We start from the raw sequence: 12,011 nt of genomic DNA, 5'->3' as shown, positions 1-12,011 counted from the left end.
ACTTGAACCTTTACTTATAATTTTGCTGTTGAGTGGCATTTATAAAAATATTTTCAGGCAGGCATATTTTATTTAAAATATTTTTTACATTTTGCACAGTGCCTGTCTGACAATTCGATATGCGCACTGCGCACTGACGGTTAATGTTCTCTAACGTTTCATTAAAAAATAAACAAGTAAATAAATAAAAGCTGAATAAAGCCAACCTACCATGTTTATTCGTTTATCTGAGTGTTTTAGGTTTTTACTTTGAAGTGGAAAAAAGTCCTGAATGAGAACGGGGTGCTGTAGATAAAAGAAACCCAGATTCGACTATTAGTCGACTAAAGGGAAAATCTGACGAATCAGATTCGACTATGAAAATCCTTAGTTGAATACACCTCTATTATACAGTAACAGCTGGATTGTTTAATGTGTGCAGTAAGAAACCAAGCTGAAAAACAATAACACATTATAAAACCCAACAATGTTATTAATGCTCATAACAGAATTTATTCAAAATAATTAAATTACCTAAAACATAAATGTGATAGACATTTGAAAACATGTGCATCCAAACATTTGAAAACAGAAAACAAACATTTGATGATTTTTTAACAATCAGTGTGCAGTGCATATTTTGCAACCCCAACATTAATTTACTAAATTTATGGAAACTAATTCATTGTCAAATAAAGATTTTTAAGGGAATTATCAAAGATTTGAAAGAATAAACTGAGGTTCGTTCATTGTGACCCTAGTGCCACATAAGGAAATTATAGTTATAGAAACAAAGATCATCCTTAAGATCTCCAGTGATGGACCCATGCAGTCAGGAGACATTTCTGATCCTGAAATCTAAATCCCTGTAAAATAAAACGGTGTTAATGCAGAATATTCAACCAGAATACTTTGAATCAAGATTAATATCAGTGATCCTATTATGATGCTATAAAAGATGATCTCAGAGTCAGTCCTGGAGTCCATGTGTTAAAACTTATGCTGCTTAAACTAGCAAGACTGAAATTTCAGGATCTCCAGGACATCACCCCTCCTTCTTGCCAGCAATTAGCCATCCTTTTATTATGCAAATGCGGAGCACTGAGGCAGCAGGTCAAACACTAATATGGCTAAAAGTACGAGGAGTTTCGCAGGCAAACCGCGCAGACCCCCGCTCTCCTTTCCTTTCCTCCTTTTTATAGCGCGAAGGTAATTATTCCTATGATGAATAGGAATTAATCTTTTGGTTTGAATCTCGCTAAACATTCTAACTGAAATAAATCTTCGCGATAAAGAATAAACGTTGTATTTGTAGTAGGCGTACGTGCTGTGCCCATTTTATGTGTTTCATACGCATTGTATGCTTACTTCATCGCACTAAAGAGGCAGTCATGGCCTAGTGGTTAGGGAACTGGTCTTGTGACCGGAGGGTCATGGGTTCGATTCCCAGACTTGAGGCCATGACTGAGGTGCCCCTGAGCAAGGCCCTTAACCCTCAATTGCTCACTTGTATAAAAATGAGATAAAAATGTAAGTCGCTCTGGATAAAGGCGTCTGCCAAATGCCATAAATGTAAATGTAAAGAATAAACTACAATAATGTGCACGGACACACAAACACAGGTGAGTCTGCACTATGCACTCTGTGTTACACTGCACTCTGTGTTACATGCCAGGACAACACATCACCGTTGATGAGCAGCTCTTTCCAACGAAGGTCCGCTGTCCTTTCCTGCAATACATCGCTACAAAACCTGACAAGTTTGGCATAAAGTTTTGGATTGCTGCTGATTTGAAGACCAAGTATATGTGCAATGCTCTTCCATATTTGGGAAAGGACCCCAGTCGTCCCAAGGGAGAAAGACTGTCAGAGAATGTCGTCATGAAACTCATGGAACCATATCTGGACAAGGGCAGAACCGTCACCACTGACAACTACTTCACATCCCTGTCTCTGGCCAACAGACTGCTTGCATGCAACACAGCTCTGCTTGGGACAATCAACAAGATCAGAAGAGAAATTCTTCCTCAAGCAAAAAACACCAAGGGACGTGAGGAATTCTCCACACATGTGTACACATCAGGAAGTGCCATACTGACAGCGTATGCTCCAAAAAAAAACAAGGCAGTCTGCATTCTCAGCACAATGCACAAACAAGTCACGATCTCCGAAGGCCGCAAAAGGAAACCAAACACGATCACGGACTACAACAGCATGAAGGTATGCGTATATGATGATAAATAATGTCACATTATTGAATTTTTATGTCATATATGTCAGACAAAATGATTATAATGTTTATAATGTAACATAACCTTTTTATGTTTCTTCTTTGCAGTGCGGTGTGGATATCATGGACCAGAAGGTGGGTGGGTATACGGTCCGCGCAGGAACACGCAGGTGGCCTGTTGCAGTGTTCTACAACATGCTGGACTTGGCAGCGATGAATGCACATGTTTTGTATACGACATGCACGAGGTCCACGGAGAGCAGAAGAGACTTTTTACATGCTCTTGCTGAGGAACTTCGGCGTCAATTCTTACAGGAAAAGACAATGGCGAAAAAGCAACAACCTCCACCTGCTCCTGGAAAGACGACGCAGTGCCAGGTGCAGATACACTGCAACAGGAATCACAGCTCGGAGCGGTGTGTTGTGTGCGCCAAGTACACCTGTCGAAAATGTAGAAAGGATGGGCCATGGATATGTAGCAACTGTTCGCTTGCGGGATGCTCAAAGCGCACTTGGCTGTATTTCAAATGAGATTTCTATTTTTCTAATAAAAATAATGTTGTTCTGCATCACACATTTGTTTTACCCTGTCATTGCTAAGGCAAGAATATCTTTATTGTTATTACTGGGTAGGGTGTGTGTGTGTGTGTGTGTGTATAAAACTTTTACAACAACAGTTCTATTAACGGCATTATTTCTGTAAATCGCGTATATACTCAAACTCTAACACAATGTGCAAGTATGTTACATTACAAAAAATATAGGTACACAGATTGACTGGTATCTTACAAGTTTGTAGTGGATTCAAAATGTATATTTGTTTACTCTGCAGCACGATTCTGCCATCGCACTACACGTACCGCCAACGCATTGTTTATTCTTTAGTGTAAGCATAAAAAACGTATGAAACACATACAAAATCACATAACACGTATGCTTACTACAAATGGATTATTTATTCTTCTTGAAGCTGTGATATACAGATGAACTGCCCAGGCTGAATTTCCTTGGAAATGGAGCAGTGGTCAGCGCTTGAAACTCATAAAATGGGCTAGTCAGTGTCTGGTTTGCCTTGTGAAAATCGCACAACACGTATGCCTACTACATGCACATTATTGTAGTTTATTCTTTAGTGCGATGAAGTAAGCATGAAATGTGAATGAAACATATAAAACTGGCTAGTCTGTGTCTGGTTTGCCTTGAGAAAATCGCACAGCACGTACGCCTAATACAAATACAACGCGAGGATTTATTTCAGTTAGAATGTTTAGCGCGATTCAAACCAAAGGATTCATTCCTATTCTGCATAGGAATAATTATATTCGCGCTATAAAGAAAGATAGATTGTAACTTTTGAATTGCTTCTTGGAGCTGTGATATACAGATGCACTGGCCAGGCTGCATTTCCTTGGAAAGGAGAGCGGGGGTCGGCGCTTCAAACACGCACCATGTCATTAGCAAGACAAAGGGCACTAATCTCTTCACAGCGGGGAAGTGGGCTACTCGGAGGCTGATTGTGAAAAAGAAGTTTGAAACATGGAGTGTGATGAATCACCTGCTTTTCTCCCAGTCCTGATGAACGGCCCCATGGAGATGGAGGAGGTGTCATGGATGTCCACAGACCTCGCAGCTCTGTGGTGGTGTCCAGGGTGACAGAGCTACAAAATAGATAGTGATAGTACTGGAATGCTTTAAAAAACACTGTGAAGAAATCACAAGATCCAGACATATCCAATAGTGAATGCTTCCTAGATGTAAATGCAAAATACTCCATTCAATACAATTTCCAAAAGTATTTTTCATAGAACAAACAATACAAATATTTTATAAATGTTTACAATACTTTTAGAAAGAACAGGACATGTTTCTGCACAATGTGTGATTTGTGATTACTCAAATGCTGGGAGATTTTGATATCACAAATTTGATTCCTCTCAGACTACAGGATTGAAATATCAATGGTGGGTATACTCCAGGGTGATTGGGTGTGAGGAGGTATTAGAACTCACCGCTGCACAGTTTTTGTTCTGCAGTAGGCAAAGGTGAATGGAGCAGTGAATGAAGACCTTGTTATAGGCCACGTTGTTAAAGGCGAACATCTCGAAGGAGAATCGGGCAGTTGTGGAGACTCCGCTCTGAAGGACTCGCACTGTTTTATCTTTGGGATTAGGACATCTGAAAAATATTGAGAATATTTGATCTTAAAATCTGTAAACTAACACAAAATGGTGGACTAAAAGACACACACATAAGACTTTATCCAATAAACATAACTATACCAAAACAGTTGAACCAGCATTAGGTCAGTCCTAACATTTATAGCTCACTGGCAGAAGATGTTAATGTTCTGGGGTGTGTTTCCTGATAATGGTCAAGTTTGATAATGATCTTAGTGATTTATGAACCAATTAAGAACAAAATAACATTAAGAATGCCAGTTTCTATCTTTCTACACCTCCTCAACATTATTGTCGGTTGGGCCACAGAGTCTCATCCACATCACAATGGATCTTCTTTTGCAATGCAGTGTGGAAATAATCTAGGGTAATGTCTAGGCCTGTGTTGAAAAAATCGATTTTCCGATTCAGAATCGATTCGCATATGATGATCTGATTATCGATTCGTACGTCCAAAGATCGATTTTTTTGTGAACTTTTACCCCCGCCTCGTCACTGAATTCACGCAGGCGTGCTCGGTCTAACTAACTGTAAAACAACATGGCGACGGACAGCGACGGTAACGACGATAGTCAAATCGGCAATCTAAAAACAGAAGGACAGTTTATCCAGTGTCAGTGACTATTTACATTTAGTCCATGTCACTGACAGTTTACCCAGTGTTTTTACAGTTTAAAAAAGTTTAAAATGCTCTTGTAACGTTGGGCGCAAGGCGATGGACGAGACAGAATCCTTTGCACTTTCCAAATCGTTACGTTTATTACATTTACCGAAGCGCAGACAGCGCACATAAAACACGTTTACATAGAACATGTGTGACTCAAACAACGACGAGCACGGGACGCTGCGCGAACGCACATTAAATGGACAAACCCCACGTGATGACGAGACGAGCCACAGGTGAGGATTATCACAAGACGCACCCGCACCCGCGTAGATACGCAGACGAGTAGACGCAGACAACGTTAACACACGCCCAACAGGGAGGGGTCGGGGACCGTAACGTGACAGTTCTGTTATTATATTCTTACTTTAAAGAAAAATACACGTTTACATTTTATACTTTCAGTTTATTAAGTGTGAGCACTTTTAAAATAAAAATGCATTTGGTAGCAACAGCTTTTGGGTGACTTCTTAATTATTTCAATCATAATAATAATGCACTGGTTAGTGTCCCAGTAGGAGTCCACTGTTGCAGATATAGACACCTCAAAGATGTCCTCTGTTTATTGTCCTGGATTACCTTTCTTGAAGGTAGATTTATGATTACCCTTTTCACCAGTCTTCCAGCCATCAGTAACTACCAACTACCAGTAACTATTTGCTGATTAATATTGATATAATACTAGTTTTAACATGTTGCTTCTGTACATAGTCAGGAAACAGCTCAAATAAATACATTTTTAATAACACTAAACCCTGAATTGGATCGAATCGAATCGGATCGAATCGATTAAATCGGATTAAATCGAAATAAATCGATTCTTAATCTTCAGAATCGGAATCGGATCGATTCTTGGAATTTGAATCGATACCCAGCCCTAGTAATGTCTTATCCTGCCTGTGCAGGCTTCTGCTGTGATGTACTCAAAAAACATCTATGGCACTTAGCAGTGTCATCTGTCTGTATATACTTGCCAGTTTATTTTATTTATTTATTTATTTAACAGGGACAGTGCACATTAATAAATATTTCAGTTTCAACATCAATGTAAATGTGCCGGAGTTAGCCAAAAAGCTAATTGAAGGTTCATACTGTAAGATGCACCTATTTTAGATAGATAGCACCTATACTATTGTAGAGACGTGGTTGACTATTGGTTGATCTAAAGCTTCACATGCCTCCCTTCAATATCATTAGGATCCTTTATTGACATGACAAAAGTAATTGATAATGTAGGAAACCTCAGACCGTTTGCGTGATTATGCCAAGTGTTTGGTGTTTGGTCATAATGAGAAATTGCTTTCATGATGTGCACAAATGACTATATTGTCATTCCAAGCTCCGCCCTCCTCCCTCCTCCCTCCTCCCTTGTCCTGCCTTGTTTCCCCATTTCCATAGTTTCCTTCGTCTGCCACGCCCATGCCCTCGGTGTTCTCCAGCTGTGTCTTGTTCATGTTCCCTTATCTCAGTGTATTTAGTTTCCCCAGTCACGTGCTTCCTTGTTGGTGATTGTCGTAAGTTCTCTCTATTCCCTGCTCTCTTCCTCCCGTGTCCTGATTCCACGTATTCTCCTGTGATTTCGCTATTGTGTATATTTGTTTTCCCTTTAGCTCTCGCCCCTTGTTCCTCTTACGATAGTTCCGTGTGCTTTCTGTAACTTGTGTATTTGTTCTCAGAGTTCCTGTCGTATTATATTTGGATTTCCCCACGTAGCTTTCTTCCTTTCCCTCGCTACTTGTCGGTGTGTGTTTCCCTTATAGCCTACTCGTGCCCTGGTGTGTTCGTTCTTCAGCCACGTGGTCACTTACTGTGTTTTGTTATTCATTGTGCCAGTTAGGTTGTTCATTCGTACTCATTACTCTCCTTGATTTACGTGGTCTATTTTGCTTAGTTCGTCTTTCTACTGTGTTTGTTTTATATGTACTCTGTTCATTACATTTCATTATATCTCTCATGTATATACTGATTCCTGTTGGTTTAGTTTAGTGTATTGTACTGACTACTTAGTTGTGTCTAGTCATTGTGTTTCCCTGTGTTTCGTGTTGCCCCCGTACTTGGTGTTTAGTATTCTAGTTTATTTAAATAAATCTTCCTTTTCTGCACTTGCGTCATCCCGTCCTCAGTTAATACGTTACGTATATGATGTGGAGTAATGTTGAGAAATTCAGTTCAGATCTGCAAAATGCACCAAAGCAACCAAGTAAAACTGTAATACACCACAAAATAATAATTATAAAAAATATATATATTAGGAAAACGAACACATTTAAACTTCTTGTATAAAAAGACATTAAAAACATGTCCTTTCACATATCAAGCCTTCATAAATCAACCATGAAACTGCAGCACAAACTGAATGTATCCAAAACTCAGAATACTGGAATAAATACATTAAAAATAATAAAGCAAATGTCCCATACTGTTTACTGATGAGGTCCCAGCGGACACCATAGTTGCGATCATTCACAGGGGTGGCCCAACATGAATCAATCATTGTAGCAATCTGACGACTGTCCACCCCCTGGACATACACTCCCACATAGACCCGCTGGTCCACCTTAACTTCTGCACTGCCATTGTAAGGGAGGGTGAAACCAGGATCCTGATAGGGAATCATCCTGACCTGGTACATCCCCAAAACACCTGGAAGGTTCTTGTATATTGTACTGTAGAAGAGTACAACCACAGATCAATTAGTAACTGGCAAACTTGATATCCTGTCATTCTGTACAAAAATGAAACCATAGAAATGTAATAACTGTTCTGTCAATACAACTACATCATCACACGCATGTTTATGCTTATTTTATAAAACTTAAACACTGTTCAACAGTGTCAGGGCTCAATTAAACACTTGTGTGCCTCACCTCTGTAGAGGGGTGAATGATGGGTCCATCGTAAGTGTCTGAGTGAGTGCATAAACACAGGAGAATTGCAGTTGTAGCATGTTCTGTCTGTTAATGGTGCTTTCTGTTGAGTTGAATGTCATCTGGATAGAGTTCTCATAGATGAAGTGAGTACCATTTGCCTGTGGATATTGATAAAAGTTACATTTAGTCAGGAAAAATAAGTTAGTAAATGTAATAAATATGCATTTCTTTACACAACATATATGACAAATGAACTAAGATTCAGTGGGTTTTGCATTAATGACCTCTGACTGGTTGGATTAATTAGGGTCCTATATATGATGTTTACTTATTTAACTTCAGACTGCATAACTAGTGTTTAATGTACCGTGAGATTTGTGCCACAGATGTGATCATCATTATCAAAATGGAACACCAGTCTGCCATTCTGGACTGTTCCTCTGCAGCTGGGGTCACTCAGGTGTAAAGTGTGGACAGAGAAACCAGCTTCAAAGAGCTGACAGCGTGACAGAGACATGGTGCCTGAGCTGCCATCACACACTTCAACAGCGTCTAGAACAGAGAGGGGAGGTGAAGTAATGGAGCGTGAGAAGTCATGTTCTTCAAATGGTGTCAAAGAAAATACTTTGAGCATGTTCCCACATCATTGTGTTAAAATGTGCTTTCACCATAAGTCTCTGGGTTTGGTCTTGGGTCATCCTGATTACAGAAGCAGCCATGGATGCCCTCCATCTCCCCACACCACTCATCCTCAGTGCAGTTCACCTCCTCACAGTGGTCCACCAGTGCTATAAAGAGGAATACATTAAAATGTTAATCCAATAACCAGTAAAAAAAAAACAAGAACATGCACTGACAATATTCAATATTTTCTCAGTGGAAATGTTTGTAGTTTACCATTAATAGTAGTGGTGGATGTGGTGGTGGGCATTTGGGTGGAGGACATTTGGCTGTAGCAGCCACGCTGCCCATTCCTGACTGCACACTCCTCAGAGGGAGAGCAGGAGGTGGAGACGCAGCTCAGCTCATTGGGAGCAGAACACTCACAGTGCTGGGAACATTCTGGAGTCCAGAACTGCTCACCTAGCTGCAAAAAAAGACACTGCAATTAGTTCCATCAAAGATCTATCAAAGCACACGAATGAGCTTTTAGTATAAATTTATGATTGTACCACAACTGCACAACATTCATTGCAAAATATAAGAACGTACATGAAAGTAGAGTCCATCATAGAGGCAGCCACACTGGTCCACTGATACACAGAGACCTCCACTCCTCATGAAGCCTTCATCACAGAAACAGCCCTCTGAACACGTCCTCTCACACACAGCGTCAGTGCTGCTGGCACAGGTGTGCCCACAGTCTGTGCCACACAGCTCATAGTGACTGTTCACAGGACAATCCATGCCTGACAAAGTAAGACAAAGAATTAGGACGTGCAATGTACTATATCTCAAATGATGAGAATGATGAGAACACTTGTGTGAATGGATGCACGCTGGCGCGTTTGGCTGCCTCGTTTGGCTGCCTCTACTATTACCTACCGTGTTTTTACCGAATTTTCATGTATTGCTGTGTATTGTTGTTGCATTATTTTTCTTTTATTTTACTTTTATTTAGCACAATGCCTAGTGTGACGTATATACCCACTTTTAAATATACAGTTCAAGAACTTCTTCGGCTACGCTTTCGGGCCCAGTCATTAGAACTACCATCGGCTCTGTCTCTCCATCGGGATATTTCCTGTCTCCCACACTGTAAATATGTCCACCGTGGATCTCTCCGCAGTTTTACATTTGACGACAGCAAGCCGATACGATCTCTCTGGACTTCTTTACCACGACCAGTAAGTGGCCGCTGTGCCCGGACTATTAACTGGGATGTGTTGGCTGCCTTGGCTAGGTCGGCTAACAGCGTCCACAGCGTTAACCACTTCAACATCGCAATGCTGAATATCTGCTCTCTCTCTGATAAGAGCCCTCTGGTCTCTGATCTACTTACGGACCGTAACTTCGACTTTCTCTGTTTAACGGAGATGTGGCAGCAACCTGGTGTGTTTTATCAGTTAAATCAGTGCATTCCTTCCGAGTTTGTGTTCACCAGTGAAGTCCACGTCACAGGGCAAGGGGGCGGTATCGCTTTTCTCTATAATGAGAAGTGGAGAGTGTCCAGACTGACTGTAACTCATCAGCCATCATTCGAATCTGCTACAATCCAAATTAATGGACCTACTCCAACCATCTTAGCCACAATCTATCGTCCACCTAAGTTCAATGCTGCCTTTTTAAACGACTTTTCAGCATTTTTAACATCAATCTGCTCTATGACACAGAACCTAATAGTCCTGGGAGACTTTAATATCGACATGGATAATAAAGGTAATACAATTACCAAGGACTTTTTGTCATGCATTGACACATTTGGCCTGCTACAGCTTGTGGATTTTCCAACACACTGCAAAGGGCATACTCTTGATCTCATCTGCTGCTCTGGGATCACTGCTTTGAACTGTGCAGCTACGGAACTTTCCATCTCTGACCACCATCTGATCTCATTCACTGCAGCACTACCTGCTGTGAAAACTAGTCCTCGATTTATTTCATTTCACAACATAAAGAACATTGATCAGACTCTGTTATCGTCTGAAGTGAGTTCTTTACAATGGAACTCAGGATCTCTCTCCCCTGAAACTCTCTTATCCCAGTATAAAACGGAGTTACACAACCTTTTGGATAAATACGCCTCACTAAAACAAGGACAGTTTCATTTGCTCGTAGTGCGCCATGGTACACCACCGAATTGCGCCACCTGAAATCCAGGGGACGACAGCTCGAGCGCCTGTTCAAGAAAAATGGACTTACAGCACACAAGGAAATGTACCACAGCCACCTAATGCATTACAAGGAAGCTATTTCTGCTGCAAAATCTGTTTATTATCGGACATTGTTTACGGCTTCTGAGGGCAATACCCGCGCCCTTTTTCGTTCTGTAAACAATATGCTGCAATCACCGGTCACATCACCTGCTCAATTGCATTTTGTTGAACTATGCGATATGTTTATGACATTTTTTGACTCAAAAATCCAAAACATCCATCAACAGATAACCTCTCGCCACTCAGTTAATGCTACCCATAAGTGCATTCCTGATCCATTGCTATGCTCTTCTTCTTCTTTATCTACCTTTACTCTTCCTACAACTATTGAAATAGCCCATCTTATTAAAAAAGCTAAGTCTACAACCAGCATTCTCGATCCCCTTCCAACAAATCTTATCAAAGCCTGCTCATCCTCTCTATGTGCACCTATTACTGCTATTATTCAGTCTTCTCTTTCTACTGGTTCTGTCCCTGCCTCTCTTAAATTGGCCATGATTACACCTATACTTAAGAAACCTGGATTAGATCAGACTGATTTTAATAATTTCCGGCCAATCTCAAGTTTACCATTTATCTAAAAAATTCTAGAGAACATTGTCTATACTCAGATTCATATTTACATTAGCAAAAATAACTTATATGAGACCTTTCAATCTGGTTTTCGTCCTCTCCACAGCACAGAAACTGCTCTCCTTAAAGTAACTAACGATCTTCTAGTGGCAGCTGATTCAGGTCGGCTCACGATTCTCATCCTCTTAGATCCCAAGTCTGCGTTTGACACCATCTCTCACCCAATACTACTTGATCGCCTAAAATCCATTGGGCTCACCGATACAGTGCTTAAGTGGTTCTTTTTCTACATTAGTGATCGCTCCCAGTTCATCCGCCTCAAGAATTACCAGTTGTCTCTATCCAAAGTCACTTGTGGCATTCCGCAGGGCTCTGTTCTCGGACCTCTCCTATTCATAATCCATCTTCTCCCAATTGGCCAAACATTTAGGAAATTAAAAATATATTTTCATTGTTATGCTGACGACACCCAGCTTTACCTCTCCACCAAACCCAATGATACTCTCCCGCCCTCCTCTCTGGTAAACTGTTTAGACCAAGCAAAAGAATGGTTCTCTGAGAATGTTCTACAATTAAACGCCAATAAAACTGAAATTCTCCTAGTAGGAACTAAGAGCATTCTTGAAAAAAGTCAGTCTTTCA

The 12,011-nt window shown here is 40.6% G+C and overlaps 1 protein-coding gene across 1 annotated transcript in view; it reads right to left on the bottom strand.

Annotated features, from left to right (window-relative positions):
- Nucleotides 1–621: 621 nt before the first annotated feature.
- Nucleotides 622–12,011, bottom strand: part of LOC143516405 (uncharacterized) — a 45,559-nt gene continuing 34,169 nt past the window's right edge. The window contains exons 25-33 of the mRNA XM_077007954.1: nt 9,133–9,329; nt 8,818–9,007; nt 8,589–8,708; nt 8,288–8,472; nt 7,918–8,078; nt 7,471–7,716; nt 4,219–4,384; nt 3,765–3,867; nt 622–845 (exon numbers count right to left, since the gene is read on the bottom strand). Of these exons, the coding sequence (XP_076864069.1) occupies nt 838–845; nt 3,765–3,867; nt 4,219–4,384; nt 7,471–7,716; nt 7,918–8,078; nt 8,288–8,472; nt 8,589–8,708; nt 8,818–9,007; nt 9,133–9,329 (1,376 nt within the window). The 3' untranslated portion in view covers nt 622–837. The remainder of the gene's footprint in view (nt 846–3,764; nt 3,868–4,218; nt 4,385–7,470; nt 7,717–7,917; nt 8,079–8,287; nt 8,473–8,588; nt 8,709–8,817; nt 9,008–9,132; nt 9,330–12,011) is intronic.

The sequence above is a fragment of the Brachyhypopomus gauderio genome, chromosome 6, assembly GCF_052324685.1.
Source record: "Brachyhypopomus gauderio isolate BG-103 chromosome 6, BGAUD_0.2, whole genome shotgun sequence".
Lineage (NCBI taxonomy): Eukaryota > Metazoa > Chordata > Actinopteri > Gymnotiformes > Hypopomidae > Brachyhypopomus > Brachyhypopomus gauderio.
Note: the sequence above shows the minus strand (reverse complement) of the source record. Positions and strands in the feature narration are given on the sequence as shown.